Below are 24,531 nucleotides of genomic sequence, written 5' to 3' on the forward strand. Positions count from 1 at the left end.
GGGCTGCAGATTACCACATGCCTCCTCCAACACATGTGGAGTCGCCAGCCGCTTCTTTTCACCTGACAGTGAGGTGTTTCACCAGGGGGACGTAGCGCATGGAGTTTCACCAGGGGGACGTAGCACATATATTTCCACTAGTTCACCCTCCCCACCGAACAGGCGCCCCGATCAACCAGAGGAGGCGCTAGTGCAGTGATGAGGACACATACCCACATCCGGCTTTCCACCCACAGACACGACCAGTTGTGTCTGTAGGGACGCCCGACCAAGCCGGAGGTAACATGGGAATTCGAACCAGCGATCCCCGTGTTTGTAGGCAACGGAGTTGAATGCTATGCTACCCGGATGCCCAATTTGTCTCTTTTCTATGGCATAAACATCCTGCTGCTGTCCTGCCCCATTATCTCATAGGTACAAATAGGCCACCCCTTCCTCCATTTCTTCAAGATGACCTTTCAAAAGACTGATTCCCTCTTCTCACACAGTAAGAAGTGGAAGCCCTCAGAATCTAGAAATCAGCAGGTCTGGAGTAGCTGTCATCTTTCACTTTGTGTACCTGTGTGTTTGTGTTAGGCAAGCATGTTTGAATGCAGGGGAAGTGCAAACGGTTTCAGTAAATGTGGTAAAACTCACACATGATTGTTAACTGCCACCCCTCTTTCCGTTCTAAGCTCATGAGTGGCATACTAAATTTGGTTGTGCTGGGATCCCCGCCATCATACCAACCTACTGAAAATTAGACACGCAGCGTGGAGCGAGCAAGAGAATAATTACAAACCCCAATTCCAATGAAGTTGGGACGTTGTGTAAAACGTAAATAAAAAAAGAATACAAATGATTTGCAAATCCTTTTCGACCTATATTCAATTGAATACACTACAAAGACAAGATATTTAATGTTCAAACTGATAAACTTTATTGTTTTTTTGCAAATATTCACTCATTTTGAATTTGATGCCTACAACAAGTTCCAAAAAAGCTGGGACAGGGGCATGTTTACCACTGTGTTAAATCACCTTTCCTTTTAACAACACTCAATAAGCGTTTGGGAACTGAGGACACTAATTGTTGAAGCTTTGTAGGTGGAATTCTTTCCCATTCTTGCTTGATGTACGACTTCAGTTGCTCAACAGTCCGGGGTCTCCATTGTCGTATTTTGCGCTTCATAATGCGTCACACATTTTCAGTGGGAGACAGGTCTGGACTGCAGGCAGGCCAGTCTAGTACCCGCACTCTTTTACTACGAAGCCCCACTGTTGTAACACGTGCAGAATGTGGCTTGGCATTGTCTTGCTGAAATAAGCAGGGACGTCCCTGAAAAAGACGTCGCTTGGATGGCAGCATATGTTGCTCCAAAACCTGTATGTACCTTCAGCATTAATGGTGCCTTCACAGATGTGCAAGTTATTAACACACACCCATACCATCACAGATGCTGGCTTTTGAACTTTGCGCTGATAACAATCTGGATGGTCCTTTTCTCTTTAGCCCGGAGGACACGACGTCCATGATTTCCAAAAACAATTTGAAATGTGGACTCGTCAGACCACAGCACACTTTTCCACTTTGCGTCAGTCCATCTCAGATAAGCTCAGGGCCAGAGAAGCCAGCGGCGTTTCTGGGTATTGTTGATATATGGCTTTCGCTGTCACGCCCAGTCTGGATACTTAAGTTATCTTTTGTTTCTCCCAGTGTTCTTTGTCTTGTATCTCCTGTTTTATTTTGATACTCACCTCTTGTCTCTTTCAGGTCCTTTACTTCCTGACCTCATGTGTCTCCCTCCTGTGTGATTACCTGCCCTGCCCTAATGTGTTGCACCTGTGTGTCATTGTCTCCCCTCCTCCAGAGTATATAGTCTTAGTGTTCCCTTCCTTCTGTGCCAGTTCGTCTTGTTCCTTGTGACAGCGTTCCAGCATTTTCCCCTTGTGTATGTTTCTTGAGCCCTATAGTTTCCTGACCTGTTTTTGCCTTTTTTGACCTCGCCTTTCACCTGCCGATTTGGACAATGTTGCCTTGCTATCTGATCACCTGTGTACCGACCTCATTTTTATTTAAAGGACTGATTTTTGTGAACTGAGACTGAGACTGAGTCTGCGTCTTGAGTCCAAGCCTGTGATTCAGTACTGACAGTACGAACTGGCCATAACATGGACTCAGCGGACTCGGATACAGTACACTCTGTGCTCCGGGCACAGGTTCACAAGATCCAGAGTCAAGATGAACAGATCAGTCTTTTTCGCCAAGAAGTGAAGGCGCTGACAGACTGTCAGGAGTCCCTCTTGGCAGCTTTTGGAACCTAGCTCAACCATCTCTTTGACCAAATGCGGAACATGCAGAACCCGCCGGGCTCTGGCGAATCGACACCGGCGGCACTTCCTGGTTCTGGGTCCGATGCTGCTTCTCCAGCGCTCACCACTCCATCCCTGCCTCTCCACCTTTCCAGACCGGAGTGTTTCTCCGGAGACACAAGTGACTGCAGAGCTTTTCTAACCCAGTGTGATTTCCATTTTGAGCTTCAAGCTGCTGCCTTCCCCTCTGACTGCTCAAAGATTGCATATATTATTTCTCACCTGACTGGGAGAGCGGAGGCCTGGGCGTCGGCAGAGTGGAGTCGGAAATCACCTGTCTGCACTTCACTGTCGCTGTTCTCCAAGACCTTCACCCAGATCTTCCAGCAGACAGCCCCTGGACGGGAGGCAGCCGAAGCCCTGGGCTGGGCTGCCCAGGGTAAGAAGAGAGTGTCTGATTATGCCATAGAGTTCCGCACTCTAGCAGCAGAGAGTAATTGGAACCAGCCAGCCTTGTTTGATGCTTTTCTTGATGGACTTTCTGACATTCTCAAAGACCAATTAGCCCCCCTGGACCTACCTGCAGAGCTGGATTCCCTTATAGCCCTGGCTATAAAGATTGACAAGCGTCTGTATGAGAGAGAGAGGCAGAACCAGACCCTGCAGTTCCCCACCGCTCCAGCGGAGGCAACAGGTCAGCAGCTCTTATTTTTCTTCCTGGCGACGCACTCCTTCTGCTGACTCTATCACAGCGCCTCCCCCAGACACGGAGGAACCTATGCAGCTTGGCCGAACCCACCTGACCCCAGAGGAACACCAGCGACGAGTTTCAGAGTGTCGCTGCATCTACTGTGGCCAACTGAGCCATTTCATTGCCTTCTGCCCGTTAAAAGACCGGGCTCGCCAGTGAAGGTGAGGGCACTGGTGAGCTGTACTTTGACTGTTTCCAATCCCTCTCGTTTGCAACCTCTAGTGTCTCTCATTCCCCTGCGTTCTCTCTTAAGCATCCAGTCCTAGTTGATTCCGGCTCAGATGCTAACCTAATGGACTTTGATCTAGCCAGGAAGCTGGGCCTCAAAACCTTCCGCCTCAACCAGCCCCTGGATGCCAGTGCCCTGGATGGCAGGCTATTATGTAAGGTCACCCATTGCACTCAGTCACTGCAGCGAAAGAATCAGCTTTCGTGTCTTTCGAGCTCCTAAGCACCCATTTATCCTGGGATACCCCTGGCTCACACTCCACAGCCCCCATATAGACGGAAAACAGGGCAGGTAATTTCATGGGGAAATACTTGTGCAAAGAACTGTTTCTTACCCTCTCAAACTTTCCTGTCAGAGCTTCAACCTCCTAACACCTCCCAGAACTCCCCCAACCTGGATCCAGAGTTTCCCGACCTTTCCCAGGTTCCCGTCTGCTATCATGACCTGACTGCGCCATTGACCTGCTCCCCGGAACTTAACCACCCAAGGGTCGCCTGTATTCCCTGTCAGCCCCTGAAACCCAGGCCATGAGAAAGTACGTTGAGGAATCCCTGGCTGCAGGGATTATTCTGCCTTCCTCCTCTCCCGCTGGCCCTGGGTTCTTCTTCATTGACAAGAAGGATAAAACCCTGCAGCCTTGCATTGACTACAGAGGACTCAACAAGATCACCGTTCGCAACAGGTACCTGCTCCCTTTAATTTCCACTGCTTTTGAACTACTAAATGGTGCTAACGTTTTCACTAAACTGGATTTAAGGAATGCTTATCACCTAGTTAGAATAAGGAAGGGGGATGAATGGAAGATGGCATTTAACACTCCAGTGGTCATTACGAGTACCTGGTCATGTCGTTTGGACTTACCAATGCCCCAGCTGTCTTTCAGGCCCTGGCGAATGACGTCCTCTGGGATATGCTCAATGAGTTTGTTTTTGTTTATCTGGACGACATCTTAATCTTCTCCCCTGATGAGCAAACTCATATTCAACACGTCTGGCGGGTCCGCCAGCGCCTCCTCCACCACCAACTCTTTGTCAAAGCTGAGAAGTGTGAGTTTCACGTGCCCTCCGTGTCCTTCCTGGGTTTCATCATGTCTGAGGGGGAGGTCAGGATGGACCCAGAAAAGGTTAGCGCTGTTGTGGATTGGCTCACTCCCACTAGCTGTAAGCAGGTTAAACGATTCCTGGGGTTTGCTAACTTTTACAGAAAGTTCATCAGGAATTTTAGTTCTGTTGCTGCCCCCCTTCATGCACTGATCTCTTCTAAGCTTAGCTTCCAGTGGAACCCCCGGGCTGAGCTCGCTTTCCAGAGACTGAAGACCAGCTTCACCCCTGCTCCTGTCATCACGTTGCCTGACCACAACCTGCAGTTTGTGGTGGAGGTGGATGCCTCCGATGTGGGGTGGGAGCTGTTCTCTCTCAGAGGTCGGCTAAGGACAATAAGCTACACCCCTGTGCCTTTCTTTCCCGCAAGCTGTCAGCCTCTGAGAGAAACTATGATGTTGGCAACCGTGAGCTGCTTGCCATCAAGGTAGCATTGGAGGAGTGGAGGCACTTGTTGGAGGGGGCCGGACAGCCTTTTCTCGTCTGGACGGATCATAAGAACCTTGAGTACTTCAGGATGGCCAAGAGGCTCAACTCTCGGCAAGCATGGTGGGCTTTCTTTTTCAACCGGTTCCATTTCACCCTGTCTTATCGCCCTGGCTTCAAGAACTTAAAGCCTGATATTCTCTCCCATTTGTTTCCCTCCGAGAACTCTTGTAAAGATCCTACTCCCATTCTTCTTCCCTCGTGTGTTGTGGGTTCTGTCACTTGCGACATTGAGAGAAGGGTCACCGAGGCCAATGTGAACTGTCAACCTCTGGCCTGCTGCCTGCCGAACCGGCTGTTTGTGCCTCCTGTCTTGCGTTCACAGGTCATCCCCTGGGCCCACTCTCCCCGGTTATCCTGTCACCCTGGAGTATGCATGACCTTGTTCGTCATATGACAGCGGTTCTGGTGGCCGGTCATGGAGAAGGAGGTGACAGAGTACGTGGCAGCCTGTCTGGTGTGTGCTCGCAGTAAGGTCTCCCGACACCCAGCTTCTGGTCAGCTTCGCCCACTCCCTGTGCCACATCGACCCTGGTCAGACATCTCCTTGGACTTTGTGACTGGTCTCCCCCCTTCCAAAGGTAACACCACCATCCTCACGGTTGTGGATAGATTTTCAAAGATGGTTCATTTTGTTCCCTTGCCCAAGTTGCCCTCGGCCAAGGAGACAGCCGAGGTGATGCTGCATCATGTTTTTCGCCTCCATGGCTTCCCCAGGGACATTGTGTCTGACCGGGACCCACAGTTTGTGGCACAGTTCTGGCAGGCTTTCTGTTCACTCCTGGGAGCATCCATCAGCCTCTCATCTGGCCACCATCCCCAAACCAATGGTCAGACGGAGCGGCTGAACCAGGAGCTGGAGACCAGCCTGCGTTGCCTCGCCTCCCAGAGCCCCAACACATGGAGCAGTCAGGTCACCTGGGTTGAGTATGCACACAACTCTCTCCCATGTTTCTCATCTTGTCTCTCCCCCTTTCAGTATGCCTATGGATAACAACCTCCTCTCTTCCCTGCCCTCGAGAGGGAGGTCAGTGTGCCCTCTGCACTGGCTCTGGTGCGCCGCTGTCACCACACCTGGGCCCGAGCCCGACACACCCTGCTCCGCAATTCCGAGTGTTACAAGAAGGCAGCTGACCGACGGCAGATCCCTGCCCTCACTTACAGGAGCGGCCAGAGGGTATGGCTATCCACTAAAGACCTGCCTCTCGGAGTGGAGTCCCGGAAACTCTCTCCCAGGTTTGTGGGGCCATTCCCTATTTCCAAGGTCATTCACCCAGTTGCTGTCAAGCTCAAACTCCCCAGAGCCATGAGAGTCCACCCATCCTTCCACACAAGTCAGATCAAACCGGCCATAGAAAGCTCTCTGGTTCCTGCCTCCAGGTTCCCTCCTCCCCCCCGGTTCGTCGATGGTGGCCCTGTTTACACTGTCTGCAAGCTCCTGGCGGTCCGGCGTCGGGGCTCCCAATACCTGGTCGACTGGGAGGGATACGGTCCAGAGGAACGTTCCTGGGTCTCGGCCAGCAACATCCTGGACCCCTCCCTCATCCAGGACTTCCATCGGGCCCACCCTGGCAACCCTGGGCGTCTGGAGCCGGCCGTGGGGGGGGGTACTGTCATGCCCCGTCTGGATAGTTAAGTTATCTTTTGTTTCTCCCAGTGTTCTTTGTCTTGTATTTCCTGTTTTATTTTGATACTCACCTCTTGTCTCGTTTCAGGTCCTTTACTTCCTGCCCTCATGTGTCTCCCTCCTGTGTGATTACATGCCATGCCCTAATGTGTTGCACTTGTGTCTCATTGTCTCCCTTCCTCCAGAGTATATAGTCTTAGTGTTCCCTTCATTCTTTGCCCGTTCGTCTTGTTCCTTGTGACAGCGTTCCAGCATTTTTCACCTTGTGTAAGTTCTTGAGCCCTATAGTTTCCTGACCTGTTTTTGCCTTTTTTGACCTCGACTTTCGCCTACCGATTTGGACACTGTTGCCTTGCTATCTGATCACCTGTGTACTGACCTCATTTTTATTTAAAGGACTGATTTTTGTAAACTGAGACTGAGTCTGCGTCTTGAGTCCAAGCCTGTGGTTCAGTACTGACATTTGCTTTGCATGGTAGAGTTTTAACTTGGACTCGTAGATGTCGCGATGAACTGTGTTAACTGACGATGGTTTTCCGAAGTGTTCCTGAGCCCACGTGGTAATATTCTTTACAGAATGATGTTAGTTTTTAATGCAGTGCCGCCTGAGGGATCGAAGGTCATGGGCATTCAATGTTGGTTTTCAGCCTTGCCGCTTACGTGCAGAGATTTCTCGGGGTTCTCTGAATCTTTTGATGATATTATGGGCTGTAGATGATGAAATCCTTAAATTCCTTGCAATTGTATGTTGAGAAACATTGTTCTTAAACTGTTGGACTATTTGCTCAACGCAGTTGTTCACAAAGTGGTGAACCTCGCCCCATCCTTGCTTGTGAATGACTGAGCGTTTCGGGGATGCTCCTTTTATACCCAATCATGACACTCACCTGTTTCCAATTAACCTGTTCACCTGTGGAATGTTCCAAACAGGTGTTTTTTGAGCATTCCTCAACTTTCCCAGTCTTTTGTTGTCCCTGTCCCAGCTTCTTTGGAATGTGTTGCAGGCATCAAATTCAAAATGAGTGAATATTTGCAAAAACAATAAAGTTTATCACTTTGAACATTAAATATCTTGTCTTTGTAATGTATTCAATTGAATATAGATCGAAAAGGATTTGCAAATCATTGTATTCTGTTTTTATTCACGTTTTACACAATGTCCCAACTTCATTGGAATTGGGGTTTGTAGAATGAAGGTAACGTCACAGATGATAGAATCCATTTCTAATCCAAACTTGTAGAACATCATGTAGAACAGCAGGACAGAAATGTTGGGACAAAAAAAAAAGGTTTCTGGCTCATAACGAACTAAAGGTGTACTAAAAGGCTTTGTCCTACAGTATATTTAAGTTAAACTCTTGATTAATTCCTTTAGAAATTCTTGAGAGGGATTTCATAATGTTCTCAGAGTCTGGTACCAAATGCTTACCAGTATTCTAACAAAGTAAATAAGGAAGTGTACAGGCCAACACTTACGTTGATTTATTTAACTTAGATTGGGATTATATTAAAGATTAAAAAAAAGTAAAATCAAACCGTTGATTAGTGCAAGATTAGTCTGATTATGTAGGTTTTCATGAATTGTAAAATGCGGGGGGGGCACTATGGAATACCAAAGAGAGCAGGCATGTCCCCTTACTGCTCCGAGAGAATGTGACATAAATACCCTTTTTCCATGTACAGTTTTGCATACTAATAGTCTGAGACAACTTATATCGAACTTTGGAAATGTTCTAGCTCAATTAATCTGATACTTGACTGACCACAATGTCAAATATTCGTCAAAGCAAGAGCCGTAGCTTTCCAGTGGCATGATGAGTGGGTAGGCATAAGATTTTAGAGCTTCCTGCTAATTGTTCGATCATCTGATGAAGCAAAGGTGCTTTTGCATCTACATCATCCATTTTATTCAGTTGGGAACAAATCATTCTGGCAGTATATTTTTATACTACTATGTATTTTTGAGTACTACATTATAACTATGTGCTATGCCTACTACATTTGTTAAGGAAAGCTAACACGATGGCTAACACTGACCAAGTTAACTCCACTGCCTCAGACAATGCTGTTCTCGGTGCTATTGAATCACTTTGAGCTGATATAACGTCTGAGTTAGCATCACTGAAAGAGGACAGTTGTGCTTCCGTGGATGGTAAAATAAACACTTTGGCAACATCTCTGAGGTCTGAAATTTCATCGATATGGACCGAACTGCATGGTGACTTAGCATCTGTCAGATCCGATGCTGGGGCTCTGTCTAGCCGCATGACAGAATTGGAAAAGGGGGCAAATCACTGATCAGATGAGACTACATCCTTGGAGCGCAAGCTACAAAGTCTCACTAAACAGGTAGCTTTACTGTCCGATAAGTGTGAGGATTTAGAGGGGAGGTCACACAGGGACAATCTGAGAATTATTGGTCTATGTGATTGTGTTGAGGGACCACGTCCAGCTGACTTCATCGCTGGCCTGCTCAAAGATGCTTTGCAACTAGATGAAAGACCACTGCTTCACAGAGTGAGCTTGCTTAACCGTTCCCTGCTACCGCGTCCCCAACCTGGAGAGAGGCCCCATCCCTTCATTGTTCATGCACATTAGTTTAGTGTCAAGGAGGACATTATGCAACATGCAGGACAAGCGGGCACACTTTTCTGCAATGGCCAAAGATCGCCAGGAGTAAAGTATGGCCTGCTTTTCCCTGCACAATTTAGGATTAAACACAATGGCAACCAGTCTTTGTTCAACATTCCCGAATATCCCTTATCCAGAGCGATTCCTAATCACCTAGTCAGCTCATGTTGGTTTAATGTTATTAACCACATACTCTTAAGTACTATGGCAATATTATTTATGTTAGCTTCCCGGGCTAACAATTAGCTATGGGCTAGCTGACTGACTATGGACTAGCTGTGATTGCTAACGCTAGCATTACCTGTGCACCAAAAAAATGCTGGACTTTTCTTTTACTACTAGTGTTAAGCAAAGGCAAAGGGTGATAGTTATGTTAACATGGAAATGTTTTATTTACTCGATGATTATTGTATTTTGTTTAATTTTTGCTAGTATGGTATTTGGCCTGCCGGTTTGTTATTAGCCAGTCTTGCTATGCTAAGTTAGTTGTGTCACTTCTACTAGTTCTTTCAGCTGCTTCTGTTAGGGGTTGCCACATTGGCTCATCCGTTTCCATTTCTTCCTGTCCTCTGCATCTTCCTGTGTCACACCAGCTACCTGCATGTCCTCCCTTACCACATCCATAAACCTCCTCTTTGGTCTTCCTCTTTTCCTCTTCCCTGGCAGCTCCATATTCAGCATCCTTCATAAAAACATAAAAACCTTTGCCAAATCAATTATGCGGATCATAAATAAGATTTCCATGCAGGATCAGTCAAGGCCCGGGTTACCAACGACCACCACCGGTACTGTTGATCCGCAGGGTGACAGTGGAAACTATGCTACTGTTGGGAGAGGGGGAAGGCATGTCCAGAGACAGCGGGAGAGGAGGAAGGGTAGGACTTGGAGGTGAGAGTCAGAACTTTGAATGTTGGCACTATGACTGGTAAAGGGAGGGAGCTGGCTGATATGATAGAGAGAAGGCAGGTAGATATGCTGTGTGTGCAAGAGACCAGGTAGAAGGGGATTAAGGCCAGGAGCATCAGAAGTGGGTTCAAACTTTTCTACCATGGTGCAGATGGGAGGAGAAATGGGGTAGGGGTAATTCTGAAAGAAGAGTGTGTCAAGGGTGCATTGGAGGTGAAGAGAGTGTTGGACAGAGTGATGAGTATGAAGTTGGAAATTTAAGGCATGATGATGAATGTTATCAGCACACATGCCCCGCAAGTTGGGTGTGAGATGGAAAAGAAAGAATTCTGAAGTGAGTTGGATAAAGTGGTGGAGAGTGTACTCAAGGGGGAGAGAGTAGTGGTTGGAATGGATTTCAATGGGCATTTTGGTGAAGGGAACAAAGGTGATGAGGAGGTGATGGGTAGGTATGATGCCAAAGAGAAGAATGTGGAAGGACAGATGCTGTTGGATTTTGCAAAAAGGATGGAAATGGCTGTGGTGAATACATATTTCAAGAACAGCGAGGAACACAGGGTGACGTATAAGAGTGGAGGAAGGAGCACACAGGTGGACTATATGTTATTCAGGAGGTGAGATTTGAAAGGGATTGGAGACTGCAAGGTGGTGACGGGAGAACGTAGCTCGGCAGCATTGGATGGTGGTCTGTAGGATAATTCTGAAGATCAAGAAGAGGAAAAGAGTGAAGGCAGAGCCAAGGATCATATGGTGGAAGTTGAGAAAGGTAGACTTGTTTGGAGTTCTGTGAGGAGATAAGACCGGCACTGGGTGGAGTTCAGGGAGGAGTTAAGACAGGTACTGGGTGGTAGTGAGGAGTTGCCAGATGGCTGGGCAACCACTGCAGAAATATTGAAGGAGACAGCTGGGACGGTACTTGCTGTGTCATCTGGACAGAGGAAGGAAGACATAGAGACTCAGTGGTGCAATGAGGAAGTACAAGAAAGGAGGGAGAGGTTGGCAAAGAAGAAGTGGAATTGTTAGAGAGATGAAGAAAGTAGACCGGATTAGAAGGAGATGTGGTGTAAGTAAGACAGAGAGAGGTGGCGAAGGCAAGGAAAAAGGTGTATGGTGAGTTGTAGGAGAGGTTGGACACTAAGGAAGGAGAAAAGGACTTAGCTGGACAGATGGATTGAGCTGGGAAAGATGTGTGGCAGGTTAGGGTGACGAAGGCTAGAGAAGGAAATGTTCTGACAAGTGAGGAGAGTGTGTTGAGAAGGTTGAAAGAGTACTTTGAGGAGCTGGTGAATGAAGAAAAAGAGAGAGAGAGAAGGTGGGCTGATGTTGGGATAGTGAGAAGTGTGGTGGATTAGCAAGGATGAAGTGAGGGCAGCTATGAAGAGGATGAAGAGTGGAAAGGCGGTTGGTCCAGATGACATGTACCTGTGGAGGCATGGTGATGTTTAGGAGAGATGGCAGTGGAGTTTTTAACTAGATTGTTTAACACAATCTTGGAAAGTGAGAGGATGCCTGAGGAGTGGAGACTGGTACCAATTTTCAAGAATAAGGGTGATATGCAGAGCTGTAGTAACTACAGAGATTATAAAGTTGATCAGCCACTGCATGAGATTATGGGAAAGAATAGTGGAAGCTAGGTTTAGAGGAGATGTGATGATTAGCGAGCAGCAGTATGGTTTCATGCCCAGAAAGAGCACTACAGATGTGATTTTCTTTGAGAGTGTTGATTGAGAAGTATAGAGAAGACCAGAATGAGTTACATTGTGTCTTTGTGGATTTAGAGATAGCATATGACAGGGTGCCAAGAGAGGAGGTGTGGTATTGTATGGGGAAGTTAGGAGTGGCAATGAAGTATGTAAGAGTGGTGCAAGATATGAATTAGGGCAGTGTGACAGTGGTGAGGTGTGTAGTAGGAATGACGGATGGGTTCAAGGTCGAGATTGGATTACTTCAAGGATCAGCTCTGAGCCCTTTCTTGTTTGCAATGGTGATGGACAGGTTTACGGACAAGATCAGGCAGGAGTCTCCGTGGACTATGATGTTCACTGATGACACTGTGATCTGTAGCGAGAGTAGGGAGCAGGTTGAGGAGAGGTGGAGGGAGAAAAGAGGAATGAAAGTCATTAGGAGCAAGATGGAATACATATTTGTGAATGAAAGGACAGACAGTGGAATGGTGAGGATCCAAGGAGTAGAGGTGCTGAAGGTGGATGAGTTTAAATACTCAGGTCAACTGTTCAATGTAAGGGGGAGTATGGAAGTGAGTGCGAACAGGGTGGAGTGGGTGGAGAAGAGTATCAGGAGTGATTTGCAACAGAAGAGTACCAGCAAAAGTGAAAGGGAAAGTATACAAGATGGTATTAAGACCAGCTACTATGTTGTTTGGCTTGGAGACAATGGCACTGATGAAAAGACAGGAGGTGGAACTGGAGGTGGCAGAGTTGAAGATGCTAAGATTTTCATTGGGAGTGATAAAGAAGGACAGGATTGGGAATGAGTATATTGGAGGGACAGCTCAGGTTGGGCGATATGGAGACAAAGCAAGAGAGGCAAGATTGAGATGGTTTGGACATGTTGGGAGGATTCTGAAACAAGAGCTGTCAGGGAAGAGGAAAAGAGAAAGGCCAAAGAGGAGGTTTATGAACGTAGTGAAGGAGGACATGCAGGTGGTTGGCGTGACAGATAAAGATGCAGAAGACATGAAGAGATGGAAATTGATGATCCTTTGTGGCAACCCCTAACAGGAGCAGCTGAAAGAGGAAGATAGTGTAGAGGACAGTGACGGTGGTGTCCATCTATAAAGGATATGAAGGGGTGTAGATGTTGAGGACAGTGATGGTGGTGTGGGTAGACCAAAAAGTGAAATTCGTATTGTTCTCACAGGATTTAGAGGGTTCTTTTTTTAGCATTTCATGCAAATAAAATGTCCTCTAATGCTGAGACTCTATATCCATTTACATAATGAATCCATTTCTAATGTACTGAAAATGTCATATTCTGGAAAAAAATATCATTACTTTACCTTCTCTGTGCTTTGTGTCACCTAAGTCATTAAAGAGCTAGTAAACCCTTTAGTAATCTTTAGCTGAAAACATTTTGGTACGTCCTTTGGAAAGCAGAAAAAAAATTTACTCTGGTGGTAAATATTAGACACAACTGAAAAAAAATATGGTTTTTTTTTCTTTCGCACATTACATGAATCCCATCATTACAATCAAATGGCGGACACAGTAAGTTGTTGGTAGTGGGGGGAAAAGACTGAGGTCTTCAGTTATTACTTGCAGTATTGAAAATTGCATGGAACAGTAGGCATAGACAGTGTTTTGAGCTCAATGTAGTATATTTCCACAATTTGAACGGGGGGAAAAGTTACAAAGCTGTGTGCATATAACTGTAGTTAATGACCACATGAATTTCAAATACATGCCTCACCTTATCTGTGTGATGGGAAGTCATGCTGGGATTCTATTACAACTTAAATTTATAATGCTACAGACTATGAAATTGCAAATTTAGGATCCAGAATACGACCAACAGAATCTCTATTTCAATGAGAGACATTATCATGAATAACAGAACTGAACAGATTTTTTTTTTGTAAATATCGCTCCTGGGTTCAGTCCAGTGTGTGGGCTCCTGGTCTGGGAAAAACACTAGACCGGGACAACCTAGTGTTACAGAACTCAAGTACACTTTGTTAATTAAACGATGGGACAGGGTGTGTGGTGGCACAGTGGTTAGCACGGTCACCTCACAGCAAGAAGGTTCTGGGTTCAAGCCCTGGGGTAGTCCAACCTTGGGGGTCGTCCCGGGTCGTCCTCTGTGGGGAGTTTGCATGTTCTCCACATGTCTGTGTGGGTTTCCTCCGGGAGCTCTGGTTTCCTCCCACAGTCCAAAGACATGTAGGTCAGGTGAATCAGCCGTGCTAATTTGCCTCTAGATATGAATGTGTGTGTGTGTGTACTATGTTGGACCTGTGTGATGGCCTGGTGGCCTGTCCAGGGTGTATCCCCGCCTCCCGCCCAATGACTGCTGGGATAGGCTCCAGCATCTCCGTGATCCTGAGAGCAGGATAAGCAGTTCAGGTAATGGGTGTGGGGCTGAATCAAACTGAGGTTCTACCTGTTTGCAGTCCCGCTTTATGGTGTGCTGGGGGACATAACAGGGATTGCTCTGGAAGACAGAAAGGAGAGGGAGTGAGGCATGAGGGAAACAAGGTACCAAGCTGTCTTTGCTGTTCATCTGTTGACCGTGTCCGTGGTCGTCTCTCACTCCACCGTCTGGTTGACAGGGTCACTCTTCCTCCAATGCCTATCACAGAATATGGTCAAAACCCACGTCTCCGTTTTCAACAAGCTGTTCTCACATTTCTCTCCTCCACTCTACTCCCTCTCTGAGCTCCAGTCTTGGTCTTTTTGGCTTGTGTAAAGCGATTGCAGACTAGCTGCAGCTGGTGGTTAATTGGATATGGCTGTCAGTAGCTTTCTTCAGGTCTGCCAGAGGTGGACTGGAAGTATTGGGAGTTCAGGAGTACTCCCAATGGCTTCTCTCTAGGTGAGCCCTCATGAGTGGTAGAACATCTCTTTGAATGAAAATATTGAAATGGACCACGCAGTGAAAATTGTGACATTCCCAAAATGGGCATTTGTTGCATCTATTGACAAAGGTACACATGTCATGCTGATTTGTTTTCATCTTTTCAGCTGGACCTGGTCCATATCATATCAATGTCTGTGTTTTCAGGGTAAACAGTATCCATGAGAATAGACTCCACATCTGTTCCTCTCATTGAGACTGTAGCTGACACATAGTGCATCTCCCTAGACCAGAAAGAGCTGTAACTGATGACAGGAAGCGTTGTTTTCTTTCTTCTTGTATTCTGCATGTTGTTATGGTTGAGAAATGACTGTGTTCAGTTGCTCCTCCCAATGAAGGCCAGTGCAGAACAGGGGACTTCTGCAGGTATAGTAAGAAAAAATTCATTGATAATAACTACTACTACTACTACTACTACTACTACTACTAGTAGTACTTTCGGCTGCTCCCATTAGCAGTCACCACAGCGGATCATCCGTTTCCATCTCTTCCTGTCCTCTGCATCTTCCTCTGTCACACCAGCCACCTGCATGTCCTCCTCCACCACATCCATAAACCTCCTCTTTTCCTCTTCCCTGGCAGCTCCATATTCAGCATCCTTCTCCCAGTATACCCAGCATCTCTCCTCCACACATGTCTAAGCCATCTCAATCTTGCCTCTCTTGCTTTGTCTCCAAACCATCCAACCTGAGCTGTCCCTCTAATATACTCGTTCCTAATCCTGTTCTTCTTTGTCACTCCGAATGAAAATCTTAGCATCTTCAACTCTGCCACCTCCAGCTCCACCTCCTGTCTTTCTGTCAGTGCCACTGTCTCCAAACCATATAACATAGCTGGTCTCACAACCATCTTGTAAACCTTCCCTTTAACTCCTGCTGGTACCCTTCTGTCGCAAATCACTCCTGACACTCTTCTCCACCCACTCCACCCTGCCTGCACTCTCTTCTTCACCTCTTTTCTGCACTCCCCATTACTTTTGGAAACACAATGCAAACCTTAATAATAAAATACGATGAAAAGAGCATTAACTTGTAATTAAAGTCAAGGTCTGTATAACTGAGGTGTCTTGTGATGTAGCCCCATCACCCCAGTACAGGATACCAGAAGGTGTGACTTTGCACTCTGCAAACACCTAAGCTCATTTCCCTGTCCCTCTCTCCACTAAGCCTGAATGTAGATTTTGTTATTGCAGCTTACTTGACTCTGTTCCATCAGTTCCTTCTGCACCTACCTTGTCAGCAACGTCTTTTGCCAAACACAAATAATTTCAGTATGTTCATACTGTACCCCCCCCCCATAGCCCATAACTTTCTTCTCAGGTTAATGCTTGTACTCCTTGCCTGTCAAAGACTATAATGCCATTTCTTATCCAGTTCATGTACAATAAGATAAGCTAAGATAAGGTAATACTTTCCATTCACATGGAAATTGGTCTTGCATCACATGCTCCACCAATCATCAGAATAGCATAATACAAAATAAAGCATCTGCAACTTGAGAGCATCTACAACATAGAAGAACTTCACATAAACTCAGGAAGTTTTGGATCTCGCATGATTCGTTATTTCATGTTATGTAACATAGCATAGCATTTTCATATGAAACAGCAAGATGTGTGCATTTTGAATGCAGTGAACTGGCATGTGCCGAAAAACATATTTGCAAGTGTGTCTCCAGTGCATGTTCTGATCTTTCCAGTTTGTTTGCAAATGGATTCATTTCCCAATGACATGCCCCTTTTGCCTTTTTTTTTTCTTCCAAACATTACACTCAGGAAAATACTGCATTGACATCTTAGCATGACAGAGAATTCAGCCCTATCCTTGTTGACTGACTCACCTCACCACCCGCCTGCCGCCCCGACCACATTTTCAATCCGGCAATGAGTTTGCAGGGCATCAAAAGGCCATCTGCTCAAGTAGCCAGCCAGAATGCTTTTTAAACTAATGAGTGAGAACAAACATGTTCTGACTGTATTTATTTTTTTATTATTATTACTTTTTTCTCCATGGGCTATTGCTGATCCTGCCCCTCCATTCCATTGACCTCATCCACCCCAACTTTTTTCCATCCTTTCTCTTACTGTGAGTTGTGTTCTTGCTCTTACAAACCCCAATTCCAATGAAGTTGGGACATTGTGTAAAACGTGAATAAAAACAGGATACAATGATTTGCAAATCCTTTTCGACCTATATTCAATTGAATACCCTACAAAGACAAGATATTTAATGTTCAAACTGATTGTTTTTTGCAAATATTCACTCATTTTGAATTTGATGCCTGCAACACGTTCCAAGGAAGCTGGGACAGGGGCAACAAAAGACTGGGAAAGTTGAGGAATGTTCAAAAAACACCTGTTTGGAACATTCCACAGGTGAACAGGTTAATTGGAAACAGGTGAGTGTCATGATTGGGTATAAAAGAAGCATCCCCGAAAGGCCCAGTCGTTCACAAGCAAGGATGGGGCGAGGTTCACCACTTTGTGAACAACTGCGTTGAGCAAATAGTCCAACAGTTTAAGAACAACGTTTCTCAACGTACAATTGCAAGGAATTTAGGGATTTCATCATCTACAGTCCATAATATCATCACAAGATTCAGAGAATCCGGAGAAATCTCTGCACATAGGCGGCAAGGCCGAAAACCAACATTGAATGCCCGTGACCTTTGACCCCTCAGGCGGCACTGCATTAAAAACTGATATCATTCTGTAAAGGATATTACCACGTGTGCTCAGGAACACTTGGAAAAACCATCGTCAGTTAACACAGTTCGTCGCTACATCTACAAGTGCAAGTTAAAACTCTACCATGCAAAGCGAAAGCCAGATATCAACAACACCCAGAAACGCCACCGGCTTCTCTGGCCCGAGCTCATCTGAGATGGACTGATGCAAAGTGGAAACGTGTGCTGTGGTCTGACGAGTCCACATTTCAAACTGTTTTTGGAAATCATGGACGTCGTGTCCTCCGGGCTAAAGAGGAAAAGGACCATCCAGATTGTTATCAGCACAAAGTCCAAAAGCCAGCATCTGTGATGGTATGGGGGGGGGGGGCGTTAGTGCCCCATGGCATCATGGGTAACTTGCACATCTGTGAAGGCACCATTAATGCTGAAAGGTACATGTAGGTTTCGGAGCAACATGTGCTGCCATCCAAGCGACGTCTTTTTCAGGGACGTCCCTGCTTATTTCAGCAAGACAATGCCAAGCCACATTCTGCACGTGTTACACCAGCGTGGCTTCGTAGTAAAAGAGTACGGGTACTAGACTGGCCTGCCTACAGTCCAGATATGTCTCCCATTGAAAATGTGTGGCGCATTATGAAGCGCAAAATACGACAATGGAGACCCCGGACTGTTGAGCAACTGCTGAAGTCGTACATAAAGCAAGAATGGGAAAGAATTCCACCTACAAGCTTCAACAATTAGTGTCCTCAGTTCCCAAACGCTTATTGAGTGTTGTTAAAAGGAAAGGTGATGTAACACAGTGGTAAACATGCCCCTGTCCCAGCTTCTTTGGAACGTGTTGCAGGCATCAAATTCAAAATGAGTGAATATCTGCAAAAAAACGAAGTTTAACAGTTTGAACATTAAATATCTTGTCTTTGTAGTGTATTCAATTGAATATAGGTCGAAAAGGATTTGCAAATCATTGTATTCTGTTTTTATTTACGTTTTACACAACGTCCCAACTTCATTGGAATTGGGGTTTGTATTTGTTCCCATACCTTGCCACTCAAACAGCAGTTTCTACAGCTGATAACTGATGGTGTTTTGGGTTTCTGCCCAGGCCATGGGGAAATCATAAAAAGCATCAGTCTCGAAATAAAAACTGATTGCTGCCCAGTGTCTGCCTACTTTGCTTGCCTTTACTGATAAAAAGCCTTTAAAAAAAAGCAAACAGGAAGTTGGGTTATTAACTGCTTTTCTGGAGAGAAAGACGAAAACATTAATTTGACTGCACATTTTTGGAGAGAAAATATAACTTTTTGCAATTTTGGCAGTTAAGATTATGGAAAACCTACATACCTGTCCTTTACTCAGCTGCTGCCTTTCAGCCAGAAAGCTTCATGGGTTGGAAGCTGTGGGTGCACTGTGTCGGAACGTTTTCAACAGACTGCTGGTTGAATTGAGGCCTTTGAAATGTACTTGATTTCACAAACTATATTCTTTGAAACGAGCAGAAATGACAAAGGCATAACAGTTGGATCCTTTGGGTAAAAAATGTATCTAGCACATTTTTTTATTTCTAAAGTATTTATTGTGATAATAATAATCATCATCATTATTACATTTATATAGCTCTTTTCTGGACACCCAAAGCCAGTTATTTATTATTATTATATTTATTATTGTTGTTTATTTTATTTATTTATTATTCTAGTTATTTATTTCAGTGTAGCCAGTTACTTATCCTCCAGTAAGCCATGGGGGGGTCATTCGTATCCTAAAATGCTTGATTTTATTTTCTTACAGTCACAAAAATTATATTTTATTTTTACAGTGCAATATGGGTTGACCCTAACCCTACTCCTATATAATGGCCCCTTAATTTTTAGCTGGTAATATATGTAAGTGATGTGGGTTTACCATGAAAGTACTGTAATTGAATGAGTAAATGGATGCAGCGTAGCGCAACGAGCACTTCCCAGCTGTTGCTTTGTGAGGTGATGATGTATGGAACAGGAATCACTGGGATGTTTTGTGCCACAGGTGTCTGACTTCCCGGAGGAGCGGCTATTAGTTGCCGTGCTCCCCGGCGTTCCCACTTCTGCCGAGCTTTTCCTGTTGCCTCACAAGAACCAATCAGAAGGCAAGAAACATCGCGAGGAGGAGCTGGACAGAGTAAGGGAATCTTGTTATTTGGCGCCAAGATGTAGTTTCACAAACGTTAAATTTATCAGTACAATAAAAAAACACACACACGCTCACACACACACAAAAAGGAATATTAAATGGGTTTTGTGGGCAAATGTTGCAGCTCTTTGACTTAAATGCTTTCTTTTCTATCTTTTTCACAGGTATCGGAAATAATTGTAAATGCCCTAAACCAAAACTTGGTGGAGTTTGAGCTCAAGCCTAGTGCAAGGGTGATTGTGTACATCACACAGTTAACATTAGGTAAGAAACATCTGCTGATGCTTGATTTAAGTTTGGCTATGTAAAGGGTTTTATTTCCTTGAGACAATAACATGGTGTTCTTTTCTGCTTGCCGTCAGGTACTGAACACCTTTTCTATGGCTTCCAGAGCCATCCAGCCACAAAACACATGTGGCACTGTATACTGTATATATTCACTGTCACAGCGATGACGTCAGAGATCCACACAGATGTGTTTTCGATAGTAGAGGTGTAAGAACCAGATTCAGGAAGTAAAAGCCCTATGTTCCCACAGCCCTGTGGGTTAGCTGTGGAATCGGTTAGCATTTAAGGTTAGGTAAAGGTAAGCGTCGGGTCAAGGTTAGGATTGGGTAGAGGTTTATGTTAAGTCAGGTTAAGGTACTATGTTAGGTTTAAATTTAGGTAAGTTTAATGAAATAGGGCTGAGGACGCACAGACACGCCCCTGCCCAAACCTTGTTGTTCCTCCATCCACAGCTGATGCTGATTCCAGTCAACATCGCTCTTCAGCTATGTAGAGGAAACTAGTTAGTAAAGTGGAATTATGCGCAACTTTACTCTTCTTTATGGGCGAATCCTGCGATTACGATAGGGAAGAAAACAGTATGCTGGGGGGGGGGGGCACAGTAAGGGGTTAGCCATAATTGCTGATTTATTTGATGTAGTGTTTTACTCCTATCAAGGTATAAAGGACCATTATAACCTGACTGATAAAGGGGGATTTTGCAGAGCTGTGTACAGTCTATGGGTTACAGTACGGGACAGCATGAGAATGTATTACAGAGGCTCCTAAAGCTTCCCAATACTGCACCATCATCCTCTGCATTTTATAAAACGGCAGCCAATGCTCTGTATGGTGAAAGTGAGAGTCTGAGGATAATATGGCAAGGGGACCTGGACATTAATCTTGATAAAGAGGTATGGGAGAATATTGTCCAGAACGTGGGCTGGTCAGTAATGGATAGTAAGAGCAAATGTACACATAAGATAATTTATAGGTATTATTGGACTCCAGTCAGACTTAAAAAGCTTGGTCTAATTCAAAGCAATTAATGCTGGAAATGTAGAAGTTCTATGGGTACTTTTGTACACCTCATGTGGGACTGTCTGCTGGTTTCCCCAGTTTGGACACGAGTGGTTTGGGCAATTGAGTGGTTGGACCAGCCCTTGCCAAGCTCGCCACATCCATGCCTTCTTGGAGACAAATCTGTTCCACCAGCTAGACTCACAAAGGCACAGTCTAGGTTAGCCTTTGCAGGCTTCCTTAGTGCAACCAGGGTTATGTTAAGGAACTGGAAAAATACAAGCACACTGTGCTATAAGGACTGGATCGAACTCACGACGGCTACAGCCTCATACGAGTTGCTGATAGATAAAGTGAGAGATTTTGTCTAAATTCACTGAAATGTAGGGTAGCTGTCTCAGATTTATTAGTGGTACTGATCATTAGGTGGCAATGTGTAAAGGAGAGTCTTGATGTATATCATATGGGGTGTTGTGAATTGTGTGTGTGGGGGGGTGTTATGGACTGTCATGCTGTGCTGTTAAGTTTGCTTCTGTTTATGTTATGTTGGTGTTTCAGGGGGGAAAATATTAATGACAGGATGTGGATGTGTGTTGTGCTCTGCCAGCATGGGGGGGGGGGTGTAAGCATCTGGATCCCTCATTTTTCACCTTGCGGGAAAAGGTCTACAAAGCCTTCAAGCTACTCAAGAAATGTCACAGCAAGAGCGGAGTTGTGACTCGGAGCTCTCGCCAGGCTCAGAGCTGTAATGTATTTAAAACGGGACACACGTCTCAGTTGGGGGCCAGTTTGATTATTCTGCAATGTGAACAGAACTATGGGTGCTGTGTAGGGACAGAACAGACCACAGTTACGGAAGGCAAACACAATTATGTTACAAGAACAACTGTGAAAACGGTACACAAATGCACTGTAATCCCCCCCCCCCCAGTAATAGGAAACAATGCCTTTTATTTGAAAAATAACTACAGCTGATCAGCAGCTTTCAAAGAGGATCCAAAAAGTCGTGCAGAGCATGGTACAGTTGGCTGGGCATACCACCGGGTCCACACTCACCCCCCTACAGGACCTTTACACCAGGTGGTGCAGGACCAGAGCTAGAAGGTTCATTATGGATCCCCGTCACCCCAATTATGGACCGTTTCAGCTGCTGCAGTCAGGCCAACACCTCCACAGCCATGAGGCTGATACTGAGAGACTCAGAAGGAGTTTCTTGCCGCAGGCCATAAGGGCACTAAAGACCAAATAACAGTAATATTAATAACTCACACTATGTACGGTTTATACATACTGTCACCTGCCTCTGACATTGTCACGTATCTGGAAAAACCCAAGAGCAGACGGGACAACCAGGTAAGGAAAAAAATCAAGTCTTTATTGAAGTGGCAGATCCCAGAAGTAGAGCAGGAGTTGGCTCAGTGGCAGGGAGACTGGCAGGCTAAAGTCCATGAAGAGCAGAGAGCAAAAAGTCAGACAGGCAGGCAAAAATGCAAAAACTATGACCATCAGAGAATGCAGGCTAGGACTGGACATGCAATAACCCTTTAGGCAACAAACCATGAATGGCTACGTTCCTGCAAAGACCGGTCCACGGTGGAGGCTTCTTAAAGGTGAGGGTGATTGCCAGCAGGTGTGTTGATTGAAACCATGGACAGGTGCGTGAGAAAGGAGGAGGAGGAGTGAGCAGGTGTCAAGAGAGAGGTTGTGACAGTACCCCCCCCTCCGAGGGGCGCCACCGGGCAACCCACCAGGCCTGTCAGGGTGCGTCCTTGGGTAGTCCCGGATAAGGGGCGCGTCCAGGACAAGGCGACGAGGGACCCAACACCTTTCTTCCAGGCCATATCCCTCCCAGTCAACAAAATACTGCAGACCGCGGTGACGAGAGTCCAGGAGATGACGAACAGTGTAAGCAGGATGATCGTCAATCATACGATGATGTGGGGGCGGGGGGGCTGGAGGAACTAGAGGGCTGGTAGAGACAGGTTTGAGGCAGGACACATGGAAGGAAGGATGAACCCGGAGCATGCGGGGCAGCTTCAGACGGACCACAGAGGGGTTAATGACTTTGACAATAGAAAAGGGACCAATATACCTGGGGGACAGCTTTTTAGCATCCGATTTCAAGGGTAGGTCCTTGGTAGAGAGCCATACCTGGTCACCGGGGGAGTAGTCCGGAGCAGGGGTGTGATGACGATCAGCCAAGCGCTGGAGGCCCTGAGCAGTGCAGCACGGGCTCGCCGCCAGGTCCTACAGCACCGACGAACATGGGCCTGGACAGACGGAACTGGAATGTCCACCTCCTGAGAAGGAAAAAGGGGAGGCTGATAGCCGTAAAGGCATTGAAAAGGGGACAACCTAGTAGCAGACGATGGCAAGGTGTTATGGGCATATTCTACCCAGGGAAGTTGAGAGGACGAGTTGGCAGACACCAGAGAACAGTCTCCAATATCTGGTTGGCCCTCTCGGCCTGGCCGTTGGTCTGAGGATGGAAACCCGATGGCAGAGCAGAAAGCCTTCCAGACAGCAGAAGTGAACTGGGGACCATGGTCAGACACTATATCACGGGGAAGACCGTGGACCCCGAAAACCTCCCTGACCAGCAGATCCGCAGTCTCTTGGGCCGAAGGCAGTTTGGACAAGGGCAAAAAAATGAAAAAATTTTACTGAAGCGATCAACAACAGTGTTACCGTCGGAGGCGGGCAGACCAGAGACGAAATTCATGGACAGATGCGACCAGGGACGGTGTGGAACAGGCAGGGGGCGCAGCAGACCAGCACTGGCCCGAGGGGAGGGCTTATTCTAGGCACAAACAGGACAGGCAGAAACAAAAAGACATAGTATTCTCCATCATGGAAGGCCACCAGAACCGCCTATGGAGGAAGGCTAGGGTATGGGGTACTCCGGGATGGCAAGTAAGTTTGGAAGAGTGAACCCACTGCAACACACTTGATTTAACAGCACCTGGAACTAACAAGCGCCCAGGGGGACCGTTACCTGGGTCGGGCTGAGTCTGTTGTGCTGCTATGACCTCCCTTTCAATGTTCCAGGTGACAGCCCCAACCACACAGGTAGAGGGAACGATGGTGTCAGGTTGGAGCTTGGGCTCAGACTCCTTCCCATGCACATGAGACAGAGCATCGGGCTTGGCGTTCCTGGAGACAGGTCTGTACGTCAAAGAAAAATTAAAACGACCAAAAAAAAGAGCGCCCACCTGGCTTGGCGCGTGTTGAGTCGCTTTGCTGACTGGATGTATTCCAGGTTCTTATGGTCAGTCCACACTATGAAAGGAAGCTCAGATCCCTCCAGAAAATGTCGCTACTCCTCCAGTGCCAATTTCACTGCCAGGAGCTCACGATTCCCCACATCATAGTTCCTTTCAGCTGGGGAGAGACAGGAAGGCACAGGGGTATATCTTACCATCCTCACTGGATCGCTGAGAAAGGACCGCCCCCACCCCAATCTCAGAGGCGTCCACTTCCACAACGAACTGCTTGGTTGGGTCTGGCTGTATGAGGATAGGAGCTGTGGTGAAGCAGTGCTTGAGGGCTTGGAAAGCTGCCTCTGCTACAGGGGTCCATAGGAACTGTCTGGAGGTGGAGGTAAGAGCAGTTAGTGGGGCCGCAACATGGCTGTAATTGCGGATGAACCGTCTGTAAAAGTTGGCAAAACCGAGAAACCTCTGAAGCTGCTTACGGCTGGGCCACTGAAGAACCGCTCTTACCTTGGCGGGGTCCATTCTCACCTGCCCATCGGCCACGATGTAGCCCAGGAA

The 24,531-nt window shown here is 46.3% G+C and overlaps 1 protein-coding gene across 1 annotated transcript in view; it reads left to right on the forward strand.

The window, feature by feature from the left end:
* Positions 1-24,531, forward strand: part of sorcs3a (sortilin related VPS10 domain containing receptor 3a) — a 397,304-nt gene that overhangs the window by 361,194 nt on the left and 11,579 nt on the right. The window contains exons 23-24 of the mRNA XM_056280569.1: positions 19,328-19,459; positions 19,636-19,735. Coding sequence (XP_056136544.1) covers positions 19,328-19,459; positions 19,636-19,735 — 232 coding nt within the window. The remainder of the gene's footprint in view (positions 1-19,327; positions 19,460-19,635; positions 19,736-24,531) is intronic.

Source organism: Lampris incognitus, chromosome 5 (assembly GCF_029633865.1).
Source record: "Lampris incognitus isolate fLamInc1 chromosome 5, fLamInc1.hap2, whole genome shotgun sequence".
Classification (NCBI taxonomy): Eukaryota; Metazoa; Chordata; class Actinopteri; order Lampriformes; family Lampridae; genus Lampris; species Lampris incognitus.